The 22,447-nt window shown below is 52.3% G+C and overlaps 1 protein-coding gene across 6 annotated transcripts in view; it reads right to left on the reverse strand.

Moving 5' to 3' along the window:
* PROM1 (prominin 1) overlaps positions 1-22,447 on the reverse strand; it is a 116,172-nt gene that overhangs the window by 59,785 nt on the left and 33,940 nt on the right. For all 6 annotated transcript variants that reach the window (XM_055140692.1, XM_055140698.1, XM_055140694.1 and 3 more), the window contains exons 3-4: positions 12,365-12,420; positions 4,003-4,208 (exon numbers count right to left, since the gene is read on the reverse strand). In XM_055140692.1, the coding sequence (XP_054996667.1) occupies positions 4,003-4,208; positions 12,365-12,420 (262 nt within the window). The remainder of the gene's footprint in view (positions 1-4,002; positions 4,209-12,364; positions 12,421-22,447) is intronic.

The raw sequence follows: 22,447 nt of genomic DNA on the forward strand, positions 1-22,447 counted from the left end.
ATAATTTCATGACTGACTTTGAGACTTAGGTTTAGTTGGGGAGAGGGAGTGCGCATGTCTGGGGGGGTTCTAGGGGCCATCTGTGGTCCTGAGGACTCTAACCAAGGTTTAGGATGCTGCAGTCCTCATTTGTGGAGTATAAAATAACATAACATGAGGCTGACACCCAAGGATGGTAGATACAAGGGCCAGGGGGATTGCCCATAGCTGGAAGCCTGCTTCATGAGCGGAGGGGAGAAGGCAGATGCAATAGAGAAGGGATCACTAAGAAAATGATGGCTGGAGGAACCAGTTGGGATGGGAGATGCATGCCGAAAGTAGATAATGGACCAAACATGATGACCTCTCAGTGTCTGTGTTGCAAGCCATAAAGTCCAAAAGTAGAGCGAGAGTATGGGGAATATTGTCTGCCTTAGAGGCAGGGGGAGGGTGGGAAAGAGGGGTATACGGGGATATTGGTGGTGGGGAATGTGCACTGGTGGAGGGATGGGTGTTTGATCATTGTGAGATTGTAACTCAAACATAAAGCTTGTAACTATTTCACGGTGATTCAATAAAATTTTAAAAATTAAAAAAAAAAGGATGCTGCAGTCACATGCAAGGTGAGTGCCTTATCTCCGGTACTAGCTCTCTAGCCCCTGGCTTTGTGATTTTATAAATAACATACATATTTCAGTTAGGATGAACTATAATGTATATAACACATAAAGCACATAATGAGTCACTGTCACCATCATTCCATTGCTTATCAATTTGCTTGAGCGGGCACCAGTAACATCTCCATCTTGAGACTTGTTACTGTTTTTGGCATATCGAATACGCCACGGGTAGCTTACCAGGCTCTGCCGTGCAGGCGAGATACTCTTGGTATTTTGCCGGGCTCTCTGAGAGGGGCGGAGGAATCAAACCTGGGTCGGCCATGTGCAAGGCAAATGCCCTACTGCTGTGCTATTGCTCCAGCCCTAATGAGTGTTTACATGCAAATAAAAGACCATTGAACGGGTCAGAGTGATAGTACAGTGTGTCGGGAGTTTGCTTTAACACAGCTGACCTGGGTTCGATCCCTGGCATCCCATATGGTCCCCAGACCCGTCCAGAAGGTTCTTTTCCTGAGTGCAGAGCCAGGAGTAAGCCCTGAGCGCAGCCAAGTGTGGCCCCAAAACAAAACCCAAACCAGACCATTTAAAAATTAGAAATCTGGGCCAGAGCAGTACTACAGAGGGTAGGGTGCTTGCCTTGCCTGTGGCCGACCGGGGTTCCCCAGAGGCCCATATGGTCCCTCGAGTACCACCAGGAGGAATTCATGAGCACAGAGTCAGGAGTTAGCCCTGAGCACTTTTGGCTTCCATGTGGGGCCCCAAAACAAAAACAAAATGAAACCCAAAACAGCATAAATGCCTTATTTAAAAAACTTGAGAGCCTGTATTACTTAAGGAATGCATAATAAATGCAAAATGTAAATCTATGAACATTTATTTAAGTAAAGTGCACGCACAACTATAGGAAGTTTCCTGAAATCCTATCACATGGGTCAATGTCCAGTAAAAATCACTAACTTGCTCTCAGGCTAAAAGAAGACGTAAGGACAAGTGTCTCCTCAAGACACACTGAACCCTGACACCTCTGCTGTCTGTGCGAGGAGGTGGGGAGGGAGGAGACGGCACGCAGGGAGGACTGTGGGGTCCCTGTGCTCAGCAGGTCCTGGGGCTGTCGTTAACATCTCCCTGGCAGCTGGGCAGGATGTGATTACCCCCACAGCGACAGGGTCTGGGCACTCCTGAAGAGCCTTCGGACCCGAGGCAGAGAGACAGGACCGTCTGAATTACCACTGACCAATCCTAAACTGCCTTCAGAATTCAGTGTTAAGAAACAGTCTAACTCAGAGAGACAGAGAGAGAGAGAGAGGGAGAGAGAGAGAGAGAGAGAGAGAGAGAGAGAGAGAGAGAAGAGAGACTGAGAGAAAGAGAAAAAGACAGAGAGACATGAAGAGGGAAAGAGAGAGAAATAAGAATGGAGAAAAAGAAAAAGAGAAATGGACAGAGAGAAAAATGGAGAGGAAGAAATGGGGAGAAAGAGAAAGAGAAATAGAGGGGCTGGAGCACAGTGGGTAGGGTGTTTGCCTTGCACGCGGCTGAACCCTGGGTTCGATTCCCAGCATCCCATATGGTCCCCTGAGCACCGCCAGGGGTGATTCCTGAGTGCAGAGCCAGGAGTAACCCCTGTGCATTGCCAGGTTTGAGCCAAAAAGCAAAAAAAAAAAAAAAGAGAGAGAGAAATAGAGAAAGAGAGAGAGAGAGATAGCCAGACAGAGAGAGACAAAGGGACAAAGGGAGAAGACAGACGGGCCCCACGCGCCCACCCCAGGGAAGATGCCGTCTCCCCGGTGAAAGACAAGGACATGACATCAGCTCAGTCTCTCTGGGCTCCCGCTCACCGCGCATTGCTGAGGTCTATTATTTCGTTGTTTTTGGCAAAGGTGTCTGCTTGAAACAAACAGGGACTGCTGAAGAGGACGTGGTAACCCACTGGCCTTTGCTGGAGGGTGGTAGGAGGAGGAAATCCTTGACTGTTCAAGTTTAGGTTTCAGTATGACTCAGCTGGTGGTTCCCGGTGGTGGAGAGAGAGAACCGGGGTAAGGCGCTGACCTTGCCTGCCCCGAGCTAGGCTCAGTTCCTGGCACCTCTTCTAGTCAGTTCCCCGAGTGCTGTTGGGAGTGACTCCTGAGCACAGAGCCAGGAGAAAGCCCCAGGCACAGCCAGGCAGGACCCAAACAAAGAACGAAGAAACACCATTCCAAGTGGTGGTCGCTAGTGCTGACTCTCGGCGGAGAGCCAGGAGCTCACTCCCCCCACACCTGTCAGCCGTCGACCTGCAGCATCACAGCACAGGGCGGGAAGTCACCCCCAGGTGAGCCACGCAGTGGAGCCAAGGTTTGGGCACCCCTGTCCTGGGGTTACTGTGCTCCAAGGCTCCACACACAGACTGGCGCCTGCGACTCCCACCAGTCTTTCCCGGGGGCTCTGCTGACCCTGCCTGGCTCTTTACAGTGGGCGAGCCGCACTCCAGCAACCTTTACACCGAGTCATCAATATCTCAACCCTCAACCGCTGGCCTCGTGTGAGGCTGTCCTCCCAGGCACGCCGCTAGAAACTCAGCAGGGACGCCCGCTTCAATTGCATTGCAGTTGTGTTCTGCTTTAGTTCTTAAGTGACAGCAAATGCATTGAATTTTTAAAAATCTCCTGGCCACAGAGCCAACGAGCTGACTGGAGACAGAGGGAAGAGGGTGTCAGAGCAGCTCCCGTCCTTCTGGCTCTTCATGGCCTTGTCTCCCTGAGCCTCGAGTTTTAAGCCTCCCGTGCTTGGCTCCCGCTGCCAAGTGGGACGTTCACGAGCTGAGAGGAGGAATGGGGGCGAGATGGGGAGCAGCAGCCAAATGTCACACCGCAGGGCCAGGGTCATGACCATGACACGTCAGCCACATTTTCATTCTACATGAACTTGCCCACTTCATGAGAAGGTAGTGACTTAATGGAAAATTCAAGAAAACTGGTATTTTATCAGACAGTCTATTTTGTGCTACGGGATTCTCAGCTCCCACAACCCAGGGACTGTTCCCATCTTGCAAGATCCCTTTTGATACCCGTCAACTGGCAAATATTTGCCATGCCCTTCCTGCGGTTACCTGTCTCCACCTGAGAGCAAGGAAAGGAAGTGGGTACGGGTCTCTGGAGGCCAATGCTTTCTGCGGTCCAAACGTCATCTGAGTGTCTCCAACCGGAAGGTGGGGCGTCATGGTAGGGAGTTGCTAGCTCACGGGGTGGACTGCCTGCTGGGACGATGGGGGCATCTTTCGGGACAACACAGGAGCACTTCTGATTTCTCTCTTTTCAGTCTGCCACTGCCACTCCTTTGTTTTTCCACTCCGGGCTCCCCCGTACGGCCAGGACACGTTTCCCATCAACCCGACACACACCCCACAGATGCCCCAGGACCCACTTACCTAATGAGGATGGAAATCACCAGCAGGGAGACTGCAAAGTAGCGCCGCAGGGCGGGCCCCTGGGCCTTCTCCCGCTGGTGCATCGCCCCTCCGCACTTGCCAAGGCACCGACACAGGCAGAAGCACAACCCCACCAGAGGCATCAGGGTGATGAAGAGGAGTCCCAGGGAAACACAAATAAGAACCCCGAGCTCGTAGGCAATAATCTGCAAGTCAAACAGGAAAGAGGCGAGGTCAGGGGCAGAGAAAGAGCACAGCTGGTACATACCAAGTTACACACACATTCCCCCAAAACACACACTGCATTTCCAAAAACATATTTGACTCGATGGGCTGAATTTGCAGTGTGCATTTCCCAGTTGGAAGCTCTTCCTGGAGATTTGGTTCATCGGAGCAGGGGGCTAGCTTCCTTCGACTTCAAGGAACGCTGTCCAACCCGGGGCTAGGCTGCTGGGGATGATTCGCATCCAACCTCAGGTATCTTGTTTGCTTTCAAATGGCATAAGCAGGGTTGGCAGAAGTACTTGCCTCACGGGTCATCTACATCTAGGAAGCTTTTCCCCCAGGACCACAGGGCCACAGGAGACGCTGGTCAGGATGCAGGCACAGCACATGCCTTGCCCTGGGCTCAACTCCCCACACCTCACACAGGAAGCGTTAAAAGCAATTTGGATGGGGCCAATACATGGAAACTTTGCAGTTAATGACAGGAGCCTCGGGAATTTTAAAATCAGACCTGACTTAAACACACACATACGCCACACACACACACACACACACACACTCACACACACACACACACACACACACACACAAGCTAATAAGGCCCTCTGGATGAGAGCTGCTCAGTACACACAACTCACTGGTGTGTAGAGGTACATAACTTGTAAGGCTCTTTGGGAAATTACAGTCTTTGTCTGATGAGTGGTTGGGGGCAGAGCAGCGGAGGGAGCAGGACCTCCAACTCAGCATCCACGAGCAGCTCACGGCTCAGACAGGCCCTGGGTGCCAGGTAGCAGCCCTGGGTGCCAGGTAGCAGTGTGGCCAGGTCTTGAAGCCAAGCTCAGCCTCCTGGTTAGGGCTGGCTTTATCTGGGATACAATTTAAAAAGGACACAACTCCAAACCTGCCGCCATGCCCCCGGCCTGACTCCCCCGTCTCAGGACGGGCCTCACCGAGATATAATCTGCTGAAAATTTGGGTATGTAGGTTTTGTGTCTGAAATCTCCAGGCTCTCTTCGGGTTGGGATGGGCTACCTCCCCCCACTTCCCTGTACTTCCGGAAGCCTCGGTAGTCATGTCCACACCCCAAAACTGCTATCAAGTTCAAAGCTACTCCAGCCTTACTATCCCAATAAAAATACGGAATGCTCTGAACAAACACAATGAACTCTTAGTACCTGTCTTGCAAACTGTAATGCACAAAAACAGAGGGAGGCTGGGGGCGAGGGTGGGGCGTTGGGAGATGGTGGGAGAGAAATGGGGACGTTGGTGGTGGGAAATGTACACGGATGGAGGCATAGGTGATGGGTCATTGTATGACTGAAACCTAATCATGAACAGATTTGTAATGGTCTAGCTCACGGATATTCAATTAAAAAAAAAAGTAATGTGGAGTTCATGCCCGCCTCAGTCAGCTCAATCAGTGGCTGAATAAATAGCAATACTCCTACATTAAAAAATAATAATAAACCAAAAGCACGCATGGGAAGATGAGACCAGAGCGTGCTCCAGCTCATGCCGGTCTCACACACCGTGCCAGGGCAGGCGGCTGTCAGAGCGGGAGCAGACCACAGCTCACGGCTCGCCACCCAGCACGCTAGGGGCCATCGGTTCCGAAGGCACCCGGAGCAAAGTCAGACTACACCTGCCTCGTTCCTTGGCCCCCAGGGGATGTCTCGAGAGAGAGCACTGGACTCAGACTCAGAGGGGCCGCTTTAACTCCCCGCAGGGGCTTCCCGTCCCCCGTGCAGGTAAAGGACACGTTAGCTTCGGTGGTGGCAGAGGGCTGGGGCGGGGCAGACGATGGCATGAGTTAAGGTGAGAAAATGCGGGCAAATGCCAGGCCCCGGTAAATGTTCCGTTACAGGGAGGTGACTGTGGGGGCAGAGGCCTGGGAGTGCGAAGTCAGCGAGCACTTCAGTAGCTTCTGCATGGGCACTCAGGGCAGAGCCACGGGGAGGGGACGGCCCATTTCTCTACACGCAGCACAGGCTCTCGCTGGCACCAAGCCCGCCCCTGGCCACCCAGAGTCCTTATTTCCACTCCTGGAGAACCCACAAAGGAACCCACTGAAAAACACAGCACCAGATACCCCAAATCTTACTGAGGTACATTTTGCTGTCACGTATCAACAAATAGGATGATTTATTTCGTTTTATAAGAGCCATACTAGCAATTTGGGGGGGGGGGAGCGAGGGGCAGGGCTTGCTCCTGACAGAGCTTAACCTTGTGTTCAGGGGTCACCAAGGGTGGCCCAGGTGAAACATGGGTGCTGGGGCTTGAACCCAGGGCCTGGCACAGGCTAGGTGTGCGCCCGCCTATTTGAACCATCTCCCCAGCCTGCTGTTTACTGTTCTTCGCTTCTTTTGTCCTGCTTTTGGGCCACATCCAGAGATGCTCAAGGCTTATTCTTGGCTCTGTGTTCAGGGGTCATTCCTGGTGGACTTAGTACATCAAATGGAGTACCAGGATTGAACCTGAATCAGCTGCGTGCAGGGCAAGAGCCCCACTCGCTGTATTGTCTCCCCGGTCTGTCATTTGCTCCTCTTTTTTTTTTTTTTCCACTTACTCCTCTTAAAGGGATGCAAACATCTGTCTGGATCCCAGCAGACACTGAACCCAAATGCAGGAGAGGAGGCAGACTAAAGGGCCCTGACCTCCTCTTCAGAGCTTAACGCTTTGTATGCAACTTTTTTTTTTTTTCTTTTTGGGTCACACCTAGCAATGCTCAGGGGTTCCTCCTGGCTCTGCACTCAGGAATTACTCCTGGCGGTGCTCAGGAGACCATATGTGATGCTGGGAATCGAACCCAGGTCGGTCGCGTTCAAGGCAAACACTCTACCCGCTGTGCTACCGCTCCAGCCCTGCAAAAGTTGTATACAGATGGGCTGGAGCGATAGCACAGTGGGTAGGGCGTTTGCCTTGCACGCAGCCAACCCAGGTTCAATTCCTCCGTCCCTCTCAGAGAGCCCAGCAAGCTACCGAGAGTATCCTGCCCTCATGGCAGAGCCTGGCAAGCTACCCGTGGCGTATTCGATATGCCAAAAACAGTAACAAGTCTCACAATGGAGATGTTACTGGTGCCCACTCGATTAAATCAATGAACAACGGGATGACAGTGACAGTGACAGACCTCGTCAGGAAGCAGACACTCAGGCAGAGAGTTACTTTCCTAGGCTGGCAACCAGGTTAACTATTATTGGATACATCGGTGGTGGATGATGTTGAAGAGAGAGCAGCAAGATATGAGTTTACAAAGATGTGCTGGGGGACCAGAGAGAGATGGCTCAACGCGCAGAGAGCAGGCTTTGTGTAGGGGGAGCCGGGATGCCATCCTTGGCACAGGGAAGTCTCTGATCCCTTCTAGGAGGGATCCCCTGAACACAGAGCCAGGAATAAGCCCCGAGCACCACTGGGTGTGACCCCTCCCCCCTGCAAAAAAATAAAATTAGAATCATCACAGTGGAGAGATGGTCACAAAGAACAAAGATTTCTGGCTAAGTGTCTCCCTGGGCGAGAGAGCTGGCCACCCAGGGGTGAGGGTCAGTCGAAGAGACACATCACATGTACAGCACAGAGACATTTGCATTTCTGTCGGCTCATTTTAAAAAAACACAAAGAAAGAATTAAATTAAATCAGGATCAAAGGGAAGCGTCCCAGGACTCGCTGTCTGGCTCCAGACAAAGCAAAGTGACACAGCAGACCAAACTTTACCTTCAGAATCAGGAGTGCGATTTCTGGCTGCAGAGGTCAGAGCGTTTGGAGGAGTTTGTGCAAGCAGAGGTAAGCATGGAATCCAAAAACAGAAACAGTCTCATTAGCACAGCGGCGGGGCAGGAGGGAGGGGGAGAATGTCTGCACGGGGAGCAAAGCGAGTGAGAACAGGATTGGCCGAGTCAGGAGCACGAAACTTGAGCGCTGATGAGAGAAACAGCCCTTCGGATCTTGAGTCAAGCTCTGGAATTACCATCTGGGCTGCCGTTCGGACTCCCTGAAACACGAGGCTCAGTATTCAAACCCGTGTGGACCGGGAACTCGGAGGGGGGCATAGGCATTAGGAACGCTGACACACTAAGTGCGTGGACCCCACCAAACAGAGAATCGTTGGGTGCCTGGGCCAGACCCCAGAGGCAGCACCCTCCAGGGGCCATCTCTAAATGAACCCCTGGTGGTACCGTTCCAGGCTTAGTAGGACCCCAGGGATTCCTGCCATTTCTAATTCACTTTCACTGTGGCCTCGCACCCGGCACACGCAGGGAAGGGCTGGGCTGCTGCGCCGTCTCCTGGCCTTCTTCATCCTTCTTCATGTTTTTCTGTTTGAATCTGGCTCTGTGTGCCCACAGCTCTCATCACTCCAGCCCCAGAGAGCAGGGCGCGCCCTCCCCTCTGAATGGGAGCCCCCTTCTGCCGTCGTCTTCTGGGGGGGTATGGTTCCCGTGCCTCCTGGAAACCCCAGAAGGGACGTCGCTTCCTCCAGCTCTGTCTTGATACGAGTGTCTGGGGCTGGGGTGCAGCCCACGGCCTCACACTGCAAGGTCGGACTTGCCACTTGCCCGACAGAGCCAGCGAGGTCACGTCTAGGCGACTCTCTGCCACGCACTATGTCCCGGGCCTGGCTGGCCACACCTGCCGGGCAGAATCAGCTAAGGGGATGAACCGAGGGAGTGGAGCCACCGCCTGAGACCGAGCATTCCCCACAGGGGGCCAGAAGCGGGGCTGGGCCAGAGATGGGAATGCACCAGCCCCGTCCAGGAGGCAGATGAGGGAGATGCCCGTGTTCCGGAAGCCAAATGGACTCGCTTTAGATGACTCGAGCCTGGTGAAGGGAGTGAGAGGTGCCACGGGTACAGGTGGAGACAATATCAACACGAGTCTCGGGAGGGACTTGCAGAATCACCCCCCCCCCCCCCCGTGCCGCCCTTGTGGTAAAATAAAAGCAGGTGGTTACACTGGCTGGCTGGCCCAGGAAAGCCAAGTTAGGCAACGATGGCTCAGACGGCAGCTCTCCTCAGACCTGATGGAAGAGTAGGCGGGATGCTTTAGCAACCGGGAAATGAGGCCTCCGCAAACTTTTTTGTTTTTTGCTTTTTGGGTCACACTCGGCGGTGCCCAGGGGTTACTCCTGGCTCTGCACTCAGGAATTACTCCTGATGGTGCTCAGGGGACCATATGGGATGCTGGGAATCGAACCTGGGTCAGCCACGTGCAGAGCAAATGCGCTCCCCGCTGTGCTATTGCTCCAGCCCCTCTTGATTTCTGATTTCCCAGTTTGGCCCTGTCAGTTTCCAATGAGACTTTCTCCTGACTCTTTCTTCAGTTCACTTCCACCTTCAAATTCCCCCACCTTCCTGCCTTGAGTGACTCCCGGCCTCCAATGCAGTTCCTTCGACGCTGCCCAGAGGCACTTCCAGAGCCACGTTAGGGATGAACCTGGTCCCCGCCCCGAGCAGCCCTGACCCCGGGCCTCTTCGTCTCTCAGTCCTGACAGCCTGCCCTTGTCAGGCTCCCTGGGGGCATCACTGTACCCCCTTTCCTATAAGATGAAGCACCCCGGTCCTCACCACCCACCCTGGACAGACTGCCCCCCGGGATCCTGCGACCAGCACCCTACTCCCCGCTCAGGGTGAGTCTTCGCTGGGGGGGGGGGAGAGTCCTGGCCCAGCTGCCCAGCTTCCCCGGTGACCACTGCTTACAGAGCTCCCTCCCACACGGGCCGCTGCCCCGGGCCGGCCCCGGCTGGGTAACCAGAGCCCCTGGCCTCACCTGGACACAGGCTGGGCCACTCACGGGGGCTCGGTCCCCCCTCTCCCTTGTACGCCCATCCCCGTGGGTGCTGTCTATTTGCAAAGACGTGCGAGGTGGAGAGGAGACTGGGAACGAGAGAACCCCAGGCTTGCAGGAGCCCCAAATCCAACAGGAAAACAGCGGCAAGGACTTGGCGATGGAATCTCCCGTGCAGGCGGCGGCCGAGTCCAGGTCCCAGCCCCAGGCCGCTGAGGGCCAGGCGAGCGCAGAGCTGGCTGGACTGCAGACCACGGGGCAGGTGACTTGCTCATGTCGGGACATTTGGATCACACGCGGTGGTGCTCAGGGATCACTCCCAGTGGTACTCAGGGGACCGTGCAGTGCCAAGGGTCAAACCAGGATTGGCCGCGTAAGATAAGCACTTTAAAAAGCATGTTTGCAGGTAGCACTGTAGCACTGTCGCCCTGTTGTTCATCAATTTGCTCGCTCGAGCAGGCACAGTAACGTCTCCATTGCGAGACTTGTTGTTACTGTTTTTGGCATACATTTTCTTAAGTTTTCTTTTCTCATTTGGGCCGGGAGTGGGGATGGCCACACCTGGTGAGGCTCGGGGCTACTCCCAGCTCTGCACTCAGGAATCACTCCTGGCAGTGCCTGGGGAACCATTCGGGATGCGAGGGTCGAACCTGGTCCGGCCAGATGCAAGGCAAGGCCCTGCCTGCTGTACTATCTCCCCAGCCCCAAACAAGCACCTTCACCCGAACACTTCCTCTCTGGCCTCACTGGGCTAATTTTATTATCAATATAGCAGCGGCAGTCTTCTTGCTCTGCTCAGTGTGGCCAGTGGGGACGGTCGCTTCTCAGAGTCCTAAAGACCCCAAACACCATCGTCCCCCCAGGGGTAGACGGGGTGTGTCCCCATGCGTGGCCCCCGCAGAAGGCTGTCTGCTTTGGCTGTCACGCTCCCGTTCCTCTTGAGGGTCACTTCCTGGCAAACAGAGACCACGTGGTTACTGGGCGCCCAGTGCCCTGAGGCCATCTCCCACGGTGCTCCCCGGACCCCGCGCACCGTCCTCGCACCAACGGGCACCATCACTCGGATGCACAAAGGTGCTTTTCTCACTGTCTTGATAAACGCTTTCAGGGTAGGACAGAACTGGGCCTGGGCCCCCGACCCTGAGGGACCAGGAACCTGACAAACACATCAAGGGAAGTTCCGCTCTCCCGGCACTCGGCGCCCCCAGCTGTCTCAGGGCGACCCTCCCTCCTGAGAGGGACCAGGGCGAGCATCAGCAGCCTGGGAGGCAGAGACGCGCAGTGGCCCTGCCGGCTCCTGGATGCTGCCCTCTGACCAGGCGCTGCTCAGCCTCCCTCCCTTCCCTGCCTGCCCCCGGCTCTGCTCGGGGATTTGTCTCTCTGCCAGAGCCTCCTCCATCCAACCCTGCTCAGCCTTGTCCCAGCATGCCCAGAGGTCCTCTCCTCCTGGAAGCTGCCTGTCACTAGCTCTTCTTTCTTGGGTGTCTGTTTGGGGCGGGCATCTCCAGTGGTAGGCAGGGCCGTACGAAGGCACGCGCCCTACGCACTGTACCGTCACTCCGGCTCACTGATTCTTTCTTTTCCTACGTTCTTCTGCACGTTGCCCATAAATCTCTTTTCCTCTTTTCCTTCCCTCCCGCCCTTCCTTTCTCTATTTTTTTTTTCTTTCTTCTGGAGGCTCAGTTGCATGCAAGCAAGCGATCTACCTGCTGGACTATTCTCTGGCCCCATTGCAGTTTCATCAAGTGCTCACATCGAGTAATACCAAGCTGCTCTGAACAAACTCTCTCTAAAAACCAAGTAATGTCACTAGTTCTCTTTAAAAACCAAGACATTTCTCTAGCCTGAGGGTTATTCAAATCCCTCTGCTTGGAGAGTTCCCTTCTCTTAGCTAAAAAAAAAACAAAACAACAAAAAAAACATACTACATCCTTTAAGAAAACTCCTTTTTGGGGGCTGGAGCGATAGCCGTTCGGGCAGGGCATTTGCCTTGTACGTGGCTGACCCGGGTTCAATTCCCAGCATCCATATGGTTCCCTAAGCACCGCCAGGGATAATTCCTGAGTGCAGAGCCAGGAGTAACCCCTGTTCATCACCAGGTGTGACCCAAAAAAGCAAAAACAAAAAACCCAAAAAAAACACCTCCTTTTAAAATAACATACTTTCAAATACCACTTTTGAAATTTCTTCTGTAGTTCAAATGTGATTTACAAAGAGTTTCACTATTCCATAACAGCTGTTAGTGCAAAAGAAAGATTACTAAATTCATAGATTAAATAACCGTTCAAAGATTTACTTTCAAGTCAGCCCCAATTTTTTCTCATCATTTTTTAAAACAAATATGTCAGTAAAAATTACCGAGTCATGACTAGATCTGAATTCAAACTTGTTCCGATAAACTTCTCGTAAAATATCTAGGAAGAGAAAAAAAAAGCATTAGCAAAATTGTTTTCGGTAAAAATACAAAATGCAAATTTAGAAATAAAGGTCCACATATGCTCACCAATCACTATTCTTCTGTAGAGTATTCTTGCAATTTTACTCATTTCTTTGTCGGGGGGTGGCTTGAGCCACACCCAGCTCTGTGCTCAGGGCTTACTCCTGGCCCTGTGCTCAGGGCCTACTCCTGGCTCTGTGCTCAGAGATCATCCTTAGTAGGCTGGAGGGACCGTGTGGGATGTTGGGGACGGAATGGGGGTCAGCCGTATGGAAGGCCTGCACCCTGTCTGCCGTGCTGTCTCTTTGGCCGAGGTATTCTTATTCCTTAAGGAGGCGAGTAATGGAAATGAGGCTCCCTCAAATATCTTTTACGATAAGTGGTTTGGGGGTTTGTCTCTTGCCTGCACGCCTGGCTGTCTTTCCCGGGGCCCCTCAGAGAGGGTGGGCTTCAGTTTCCCACCTTGAGCAGCACTCCCGCAGCCAAAGACCTCCAGAGCCCAGCCACGGCCATGCTCAAGGCCACTCTCCACATGTTCGGATGAGCCTCATGCATGAAGGTACCGGCAGAGGAACCCAGGTGTGTGGGACCCAGGACTGAGACCTCCAAGCCTGCTGGGATCAGGACTGGGCCTCCTCCGCCCAGATTTCCCATTTTCCTGTAACTAGGTGGTCACACCCGGGGACAGTCTCTGGCGCCGCCGTGTAACCCTACCAGTGGCCAACATCCAGAGACTTAAAACCAAGATCCCTCTGGGAGAACCTGGCAAGATATGGAGAGTTTCCTGCCCACATGGGAGAGCCTTGCAAACTCCCCGTGGCATATTCATATGCCAAGACCAGCTACAAGGCTGGGTCTCATTCCCCTGACCCTGAAAGAGCCTCCAATGAGGTATCATTGGAGGGATGAGTAAAGGGTGGAGTCTAGAATCTCAGGGCTAGGACGGATGGAGAAGTTACTGAGACTGCTCAAGAAATTCAACGATCAATGGGATGATGATGATAATGATGATGATGATTTTTTTTTTTGATTTTTGGGTCACACCCAACGATGCACAGGGGTTACTCCTGGCTCTGCACTCAGGAATTACTCCTGGCGGTGCTCGGGGGACCATATGGGATGCTGGGAATCGAACCTGGGTCGGCCTCATGCAAGGCAAACACCCTACCCGCTGTGCTATTGCTCTAGCCCCAAGTTTGGTTTTTTAAGGAGCAGTTACACCCACCTGTGCACAGGGCTTACTCCTGGCCCTGTGCCCAGGGATCACTCTTGGCAGGGCTGGGGGGAGTGTACATGGTGCCAGGATGGAATGTGGAGCAGCCACATGCAGAGCAAGAGTCCTGGATTAGCCAGACCTACCCACTGTGCCATCTCTAAGGCCCCGAGTCATGCAACTGTTTTATTGGTCTGGTTGGGAGATTAGGATTCTGTTTGAGATTTCACTGGAGATTTTTTATTTTCAAAGACTGAAACCCCTCAATTTGTTTAAGTGTGTTGAATAACAGAGGTGTCATTCATGTTGCCACTGTGTCCTGATGTGCATCAGAGTGCGATGGGGGGAGAATTCAGGCCCGCTACCCCCCCAGGTAAAGAGTCCGGGTAAGCAGCTAGCAGCTGTGGACAGCCTCGTCTGTGGAGCTCTCTTACTGCCCCTAACCTGCCAATTACGTTTTGTCATATGCCTGTACGCAGAGAGAAAAACAAACTCCTGGGCTCGATAGGACACTAATTTCAGACATCCTTTGAGGGTGTTGGAGTGGACTCCGCCTCAGGCTGGGGGGACAGTTCTGTTAAAACTGGACCAACAGTGCAGAGCAATGGTGGCGAAGGCTGGAGAGAGTCACAACAATCACACCCTCCTCAAATCATTATATTCACCACTGCCATGACCTCGTGGGGGCGGGAGGGAGCCAATTACGCTTACAGATATTCCTGGTGGGTCATTGTTCTGTGCAAATCTCAAGTGAGCAGTTGTCTTTCGGTGGTGTTTATGCGTGAGAGAAGGAACTGAAACAACAGCACCCTGAGGCAAATCCCGGCACTGAGGCCAGAGAGATAGCTCAGTGGTCAGAGACCTCCTTGAGTGGGAGACCCATCTTCAGTCCCTGGCACCACACGGTCCCCCCAGCAAGACTGGGAGCTACGCATGAGCACTGTCAGGTGTGGACCCTCTCAAACAAGCAAACAAACATCTTCGTTCAAGGTTGGAGAGAGCACAAGGGTTCCCAGCACGCGGGTCTCCTGGGCACCACAGGGCAGACTCAAGAGCACAGAGCTGGCAACAGCGGGAGAGCCACCTCATACGGACGACAGCAGGGGCACCTCCCCACTCTGGGCCACAGCAGCCGTTTCCCCTCAGGCACCCTGCGTAGCTGTGCGAGACAACTCTTCATCAGGGCACAAGCGGGCGTCAGAAAGGCCTGCGGAGCACAGCCCGGGGCTCGAGGAGGGACATTCTGCTGCTCATCCTCATCGGGAAACTCACAGGAAGAGGTTTTGTCTCGACTGAGAACTCTGATGCTGTTGTGCCCATCTCAGAGGACGTGCAAGCCGGGGCTCCCTCTGTCTCTGTCTGTCTCTGTCTCTCTCTCCCTTTTACACACACACACACACACACACACACACACACACAGCAGGACGTCCTTTGTGTCTGCATTTGCAGTTACTGTGTCTGGCTGCTGTCGCGGGGAGGCTCACGGCTTCTGGGAGCCTGTGCTGGCCGCAGGCTCTGGGACCCTGTTTCCAGATTATGTTCAAACACCGCTGACTAAGATATTTATCTTCATTTCTCTCAATACAGATGCAGTCTGGGCCAGAGCTGGGAAGAGCAAAATTCTACTCTTGGAATGTTCGATTACATAATGTATACATATATGCATACAACCTGTGATCTCTCCAGGATTTATATTCCTGAGGGCATTAGTTTATTGGGAAAAACGTAAATGTAAAAAGGTTTTCTATGGGGGAAATTCATCTAGGAGCACTCCAGGGCAGCATTTTATCTCCCGGCCCTGGAATTCTGGATTCTGGTTCCCAATGTGTGTGAGTGTGTGTGTGTGTGTGTGTGTGTGTGTGTGTGTGTGTGTGTGTGTGTACACACATATACATTTACTTTCTTCTACTTAAGACCTGCACATTTAATTAAAACCATCTTTCCAGTCTTCGAGCCACACCCTGTGTTTCTCAAGGACTCCTCCTGGCTCTGTGCCAGGGGACGCAGTTGGGCAGGGATCAAACCAGGCTTCCTGCATGCAAAGCGTGACCTCCAGCCCTCTGAGACATTCCCCAGCCTTGGACAGAGAAGCTTAAAACTCTTGTTTTGGCAGTTAACGTATCATATTGCTAACAAGCTGAGCACTCTTGGAAAGATTTTGCTGAGAACATCTATTTGACAGTCCTCACCTGGCTAGAGCTCTTATTCTATCTGGCACCACTGAACACTTACTACGTTCCTGTCATTGTGGGACACCGAATACCCCCAGGGCACTAAACTATATTAAAAAGAGTTTCAATAAGGAGATTTTATACTTGGTATAAAAACATTTAATATGTTACAAATCATTCTAATATATGTAAAAACAGTATTACTAAAATGCAGTTTAGTTGTTTTGGTTTTTTTTCCTTTTTGGGTCACACCCAGCAATGCACAGGGGTTACTCCTGGCTTTGCACTCAGGAATTACTCTTGGAGGTGCTCAGGGAACCATATGGGATGCTGGGAATAGAACCTGGGTCAGCTGCATGAAAGGAAAATTCCCTCCCCAGTGTACTATCACACTATCACTTCAGCCCCTGAAATGCAGTTCTTGATGAAATTATATATATATATATGCATATATATATACAATGTCCCCAATGGCATCTGAATATCTGAGAAGTCCAGAAAACCACATGCACACAATCCGAGGTATTAACTTTAAACAGGTGTGGGCAGTACACAGGGTGTGAAAAGCAAGTGACCTCTCTCTCCTCTCTCGTCTTCCTCTCTCTCTCCTCTCTCTCACCTCTCTCCTCTCTCTCCTCTTCCTCTCTCTTCTCTCTCCTCTCTCTTCTATCTCTCCTCTCTCTCTCCTCTCTGTCTTCTCTCTCTCCTCTTTCTCTTTTCTTCTTTCCCTTTTCCCTCTCCTCCCTCTCCTCCCCCACCATCCTCTTCCCTCTGTTGCCCTCTCATCTCCTCTTCTTCTTCTTTTCTCCTGCTGTGCTCCTGGCTCAGTGCTCGGAGATCACTCCTGGCTGAGCATGGGGACTGGGATTGATCCCAGGTCAACATATGCAAAGCAAGCACCCAGCCTACTGTATGTTTTCCCTCCCTCCCTCCTTCCCTCCCTCCCTCCCTCCCTCCCTCCCTCCCTCCCTCCCTCCCATCCCCACCACACACACACACACACACACACACACACACACACACACACACACTGCAGGTGGCATTCTGCCCAAAGTCCAGTGTTCAGGCACAGCATGTGTCTGCTCCATCCTGTGCCCGCCAGGCCAGGCAGTCTGCTGCCGGCCTCTCCCGCCCCTCAGCTCCCACCAGCGCCGTCTTCCCTGGCCTTCCGCCTCAGCCCCCAGTCCCCTTGCGGCCAGGAGGAGCCAAGCCGGCAGAGTTCTAGCTAAAAGACTACAGGGCGGGCTGGAGACCTGGGACTAAGGTGGCAGAGGATGGTACCTGGGGAGATCACTCTGGACCCCCAAAGCAGAAGACCGCACGAGAATGCACAGGCTCGGACCCGCACAGGACGTGCAAGGGATCACCAGCAGACGGCAGCAGGAGGCCCACAGGGAGGGTGGACGGAGTCTGAGCGTGAGGGCCAGGGCGCCAGGGCGGCTGAGGTGAAGGCCTGGCACAGCCAGGAATTGGGGTCGCAGGGGAGCAGAAGTAGCAAGCGGAAAATCTTGGCTGCTGTCTTATGAATCTCCACCCTCTCAAAGCCTGAGTGCAAGGCTAGACCTGGGCCTGGGAGGGCCTAAAGGCAGTGCCAACAGCACCCATCTACAGCCAGGGCAAGGACAAAAGCTGCAACACTCAGAGCTGAACAGGTGGGCAGACAAATGCCCGGGACAGGGACATAAGCTGCCTCCTCCACGACACTGCGTCTGGTCAAACGCGGGTGCCAGAATCCACACAGAGAGGAAATTGGCTCCAGAGATGAATAAAATCTGCTCTATGGTGCCTGGTGCCCACATTCACGGGCCGTGATGCTAACTTCAAGGTGAGGCCCCCGGGACTATGATCACAGCGCTGCACTGTGGCACTTGCCGTGCAAAGCTCAGCAGGAGTCAGCGGCCACACAGACGCAGCCCCAGAAACTCTGCGTGGGCTGCGGCTGCTGGTGGTCTTATCTTGGCGACACCCAGGAGTTTCACGGGCTAGTCCTGCCTCAGTGATCAGAGGTCACTCCTGGCTGTGCCTGGGGGACCGTGCTGTGTCAGAGATGGAACCAGGGCCCCCTGCATGCAAAGCATTTGCTCCGGCCCCCTCGGCTGTCTCTCCAGTCCAGGCTCGATCCCACTAGGAATGTGACTCTCAGTGGTCAATAATCCCTGAGAACTGCCGATGTGTTTCCCACCTCCAAAAAAAAAAAAGACCAAAAAAAAAATGAAATGACATGGTAATCTCAAGGCAAACATACTTCAAAGAGTCACTGGGAGGAATCTGACATAAAAGATAAATATCTAAGCACAGGGGAAGAATACAAAAGGAGACCAAAGAAGCAAAAGCAAACTTCTCAGGCACTCAGAAGGCACTTAAAAACATGGCAAAAATGCCTATGTTTTAACAATCTCATCATTAATAGCTTCAACTCATCAATTAAAAGGCAGAGTATGGCCCAATAGATCAGAAAAATAAACCAAATTTATAATGCTCACAAATGATACATCTGAACTGTCATGGCAAACATAAGCTCAAATTTTGGAGCCTGGGAAACAATCTTACAGGCAAATCATAGCCTAGAAGAGGCTGGGATTCCACAGACTCCAAATAAACAGTGAGGGAAAACTCCAGTGCTTGGAAACTAAACAACACAATATTGAACAATCATTGGGTCAAAGAGAAAATTAAGGAAGAAATAAAAAGATACAATTTAAAAAAATAAAAGATTTTTTAGATTCCTGGGCACAAATGAGAACAAAGACCCATGTCACCAGAACGCAGGGACTTAGCAAAAGCTATTCTCAATTGTTCATAGTAATGAACTATTAACCATGAACAATATTCCATAGCAATGAGATAATAACCTCAGCTATTGTTCATAGCAATGAGAGTGTTCATCGGGAAACAAAGGGAGACCCAAATAACCTCACTACACAGCCTGAGAAACTACAGAAAGAACAACAAAAGGAATTACAGAGTAAGTAGAAGGAGGGAAATAATTTTTTTTTAAACTACAATGGAAATCAGTGATATAGAAGTAAACAAACACATACAAAAGATCAGTAAAACCAAGAGCTCTTTTTAAAAAGAATAAGTAAAATCAGGGTCCGAGTGCCGCAGGTAGAAGGTTCGTCTTGCACAAGCCTGACCTGGGTTCAATCCCCGACACCCCATGTAGTCCTCCAAGCCCACCAGGAGTTGGGGGTAAGCCAAAAGTCAGGCATAAGGCACACTGCTGGGTGTGGCCCCCAAACTAAAAATTAATGAATAAATAAATAAGTAAAATCTACAAACTCTTGGCTAGTCTAGAAGGAAAGGAGAGAAGGGCCCAGGAAAGTGACACAGAAATTACAGGTGCGGGTCCCTGACCGGGTCCCTAGGACCACATGGCCCAGTCGGGTTAGCGTTTGATCACGGGACCGGCCGAGAGAAACAGTCCAGGCGCTTGAGTGCCCGTGGAAGCAGGGGCTGCACACGGGACCTCGCTGGGACCCCGTGAGAGCTGGGGACGAGCCGTAGCGGCGGACACCTGACCCCGACTGGCAGCCGAGGCCATCCCCTGAAAGGCGGGCCTCCTCCGCTGGGCACTGAGCTAAGACGCAAGCACACAGGCCGTGTGCACGCGTTCCCGAGGATAACGACAGAACTCAGTTCCTTCAGGCCTTGCGAGGCTGCAGGCGTGTGTCTTCCGAGAGGGGCTCCGGGCTCACCGGTGCCTGTCACCCAGCCGCCTGCGACCCGGGCGTGTGTCCTCCAACCTCAGAAGCAATGTGACCCGTAAACTCCCGAGCTCACAGTTTCCCGTGTGCGCTGTGAGCCCCCAAGAAAGTGATTTGGGGGAGTGCACCATGACTAGCGAGTGGGGCCCTGGAGTCCCCGGGAACTTGGCGCGGGAGCCAGCGCAGGCCCGCTTCAGCCGTCCTGGCACCCACCACCGGCGTGAGCGTCACCCCGGGACAACATCCTGCCCAGTACCAGCGGGCTCCTCCCCACCCTGCCCCGGGACTTAGGGGTCGGTCTGAGGGGGGCTCCAGCTGTTCCTCCATCTTGCTTCTCTGTCTCCTGCTTATGAGTGAGTCACCCAGCGCCGTCCTTCTCCCGCTGACCGTGGACCAAGCACGGGCCCGTCCAGTTCCAGGCAGAGCAGCAGCATGTTGCTGGATTTCATCCCTCCTCCTGGCTGAGTCGTATTCCACTGTGTGTGTGTGTGTGTGTCTGTGTGCGTGTGTGTCTGTGTCTGTGTATTTCACAAGCCTGTATCCACCCCTCTGTTGTCGGCCAGCCAGGGTGCTTCCAGACCTTGGCGACTGTAAATAGTGCAGGATGAACAAAGGAGTTACTCAATTAATCTTGCTTAATTCAGTGTTTGTTCAGGGGTCAGACAGATACGTAGGAGTGGAATGAGTGTCTGGAACCTCCAGTAAGTCCTTTCCTAGCATCCCAACAAGCTTCCACACAGAATCCACAGAGGCTGGACCACTCTGCATTCCCATCAGCAGCGTCTGTGGCGGGAATGGCCGCGTCCACTCCCCATCCTCACTAAAATGGGCCTCTCGCTTCTGCGATACAGGACATTCTCTCGTTATCCCTGAATTTTCCTAATAACAAGCACAGCTGAATTTTTTTTTAAGGAATAAGAAAAGGTTTTAAAGCAAAATACTTTCATGGGCGAACTCCCACCCCTCCCCTGACTGCCCACCAGGAAAACACAGCTCCTAATAGTCAACACTTCCAGTTCCTGTAAGTATCAATCTGATTCCACCTTCTCTGGTAGCAGATGGATGACTGAAGCCATGTTTATAGTATTAGAGCAGGCAGTCTTGGGCATCTGCCAAAACCTGAAAAGAAAGGAAGCTGAAATCTGCAAAACTTTCAGGGGTGTCTGGAAAATGAAAGTAACCACTGGAAAAGAAATTATGAAATATTCAAGATCTTGAAGAGTCCAGTTGGTCCCAACAAATGTCTGGTTCATGCAAAATATACTCTGACAGTGCTAGGTTGATAATGCACCAGAATCCTTTTTTTGTTTTTTGTTTTTGCCATTGTGTGTTCCACAGTCTGCGGATGCCAGCTGACCATCATGCTACCCAAGAATCTTTTGTGTTTGTCTCCAGGACACATGATGCATTTTGCTTGTACTTGTTGATTCAATTGCAAAGTTAATTAAATTTCATGTAAACAGATAAAGCATGACTACAAGCATCAAGTGCTGCTGTTTACATAAACTCTAAGTGGAATGTTGGTAAAAATGCAGCAAAGTGGAGTTACGTAAAAGGAATAAATAGACTGGGCAACGTAGCTGGGTGAGAGCACTTGCTTTGCATCTTTCTGTTCTGGGCTTAAACCCGCAGCACTGTCAAAAAATAAAAATAAATGAAAGAAGAAAAAATTAAAGGAAAGAAAGGAAAAGAGCGGTTGGATCCAAGGTTTGGAGAGCCAACCATAAAATCTTAGAGAGAAACATCAGTTTGGGTGTTTTTTTTTTTTAAATGGAAAACCTCCAACATTGCATTTGCAGTAAGCATTCTTGTCACTTGCATGTAACCCAAACCAGAAATTATGAAAGTTGTGTCACTGAGGAAATCGCTGTCTGGAGACTCACCCGGCGCTAAGGCTCGTGGGTGGGGAACAGACCTTGAGGGAGGAGAGCAAGCAGATTACACTGAGCATCACAGCTTCGCTAGGACCTGCCCCGAGAGCGGAGGCAGCAAAAGCATCCATCCCAGGAGAGAAGGAGCACTGGAAGCAGAGAAGGAGGAGCCACCCATACGCAGAGGATGACCCTAGGGGGGCTGGTGTGACCGTGACAACACCTGGAAGGTCCAGAGATGGGGCTTGCGTGTCTTCCCTCAGTGCCTCTGGGAGGGACTGAAGGGGGGGAGGGACTGATGGCACAGGGATGGTGCAGCAGCATGAAGGCCACTCCCGTCCCTCGCCCTTTCTTGCCTCCACTGCATTGGCTAAAGCAAGTGTCTGCCTCCGGGGAAAGGGCGGAAGCTCTTCTGGCAGCAGGACTGGGGGATGGTCCGCTGACCCCAGGGGACAGAAGGGCAACAGCAGAGGCCCTCTGCTCTGAGGAAGAAGAGCAGCCTTACTCAGATGAGCCTCAACCAGGAATGAAGGGGTTGAAAAGCTCAGGTATGTGGGTTTTGCGAGCGAAATCTGCAGGCTCTCACAGAGTCGGGGGGTGGGCGACCTCCCCCCAGCCCCTGTATTTCCGGGAGCCTGGCAGTCACGCCCATGAACTGCCTCTGGCGCCATATAAGCTCATTAACCAGCCATGGTCCAGACACTCACAAATAAATATCGGAAGAGATCAGCAAGCTGCAGAGATGCCTCCAGACGCCAAAGTCACCATCCACTTAAAAATATAGCTCCAGCTCTATCACCCTATTCATTATTTTAGAATTCCTGGAATGGCATCTCATACTCTACACCACTGATGTACCGGGAGTAGCACACCACACTCCACACTGGATGGGATGTGAGGTAGAAGGCAGCCGACCTCAGTTAGAAAAATATTAGCACACAAGGCCCAACCTGTCACAACATGTTAGTCATCTCTTCTACAGCGGCTTAATGGCCCCAGCAACAATCTTCATGCACTTTCTTCTAAGGGAACCTTTTTTGAT

Source organism: Sorex araneus, chromosome 5 (genome assembly GCF_027595985.1).
Source record: "Sorex araneus isolate mSorAra2 chromosome 5, mSorAra2.pri, whole genome shotgun sequence".
Taxonomy (NCBI): Eukaryota; Metazoa; Chordata; class Mammalia; order Eulipotyphla; family Soricidae; genus Sorex; species Sorex araneus.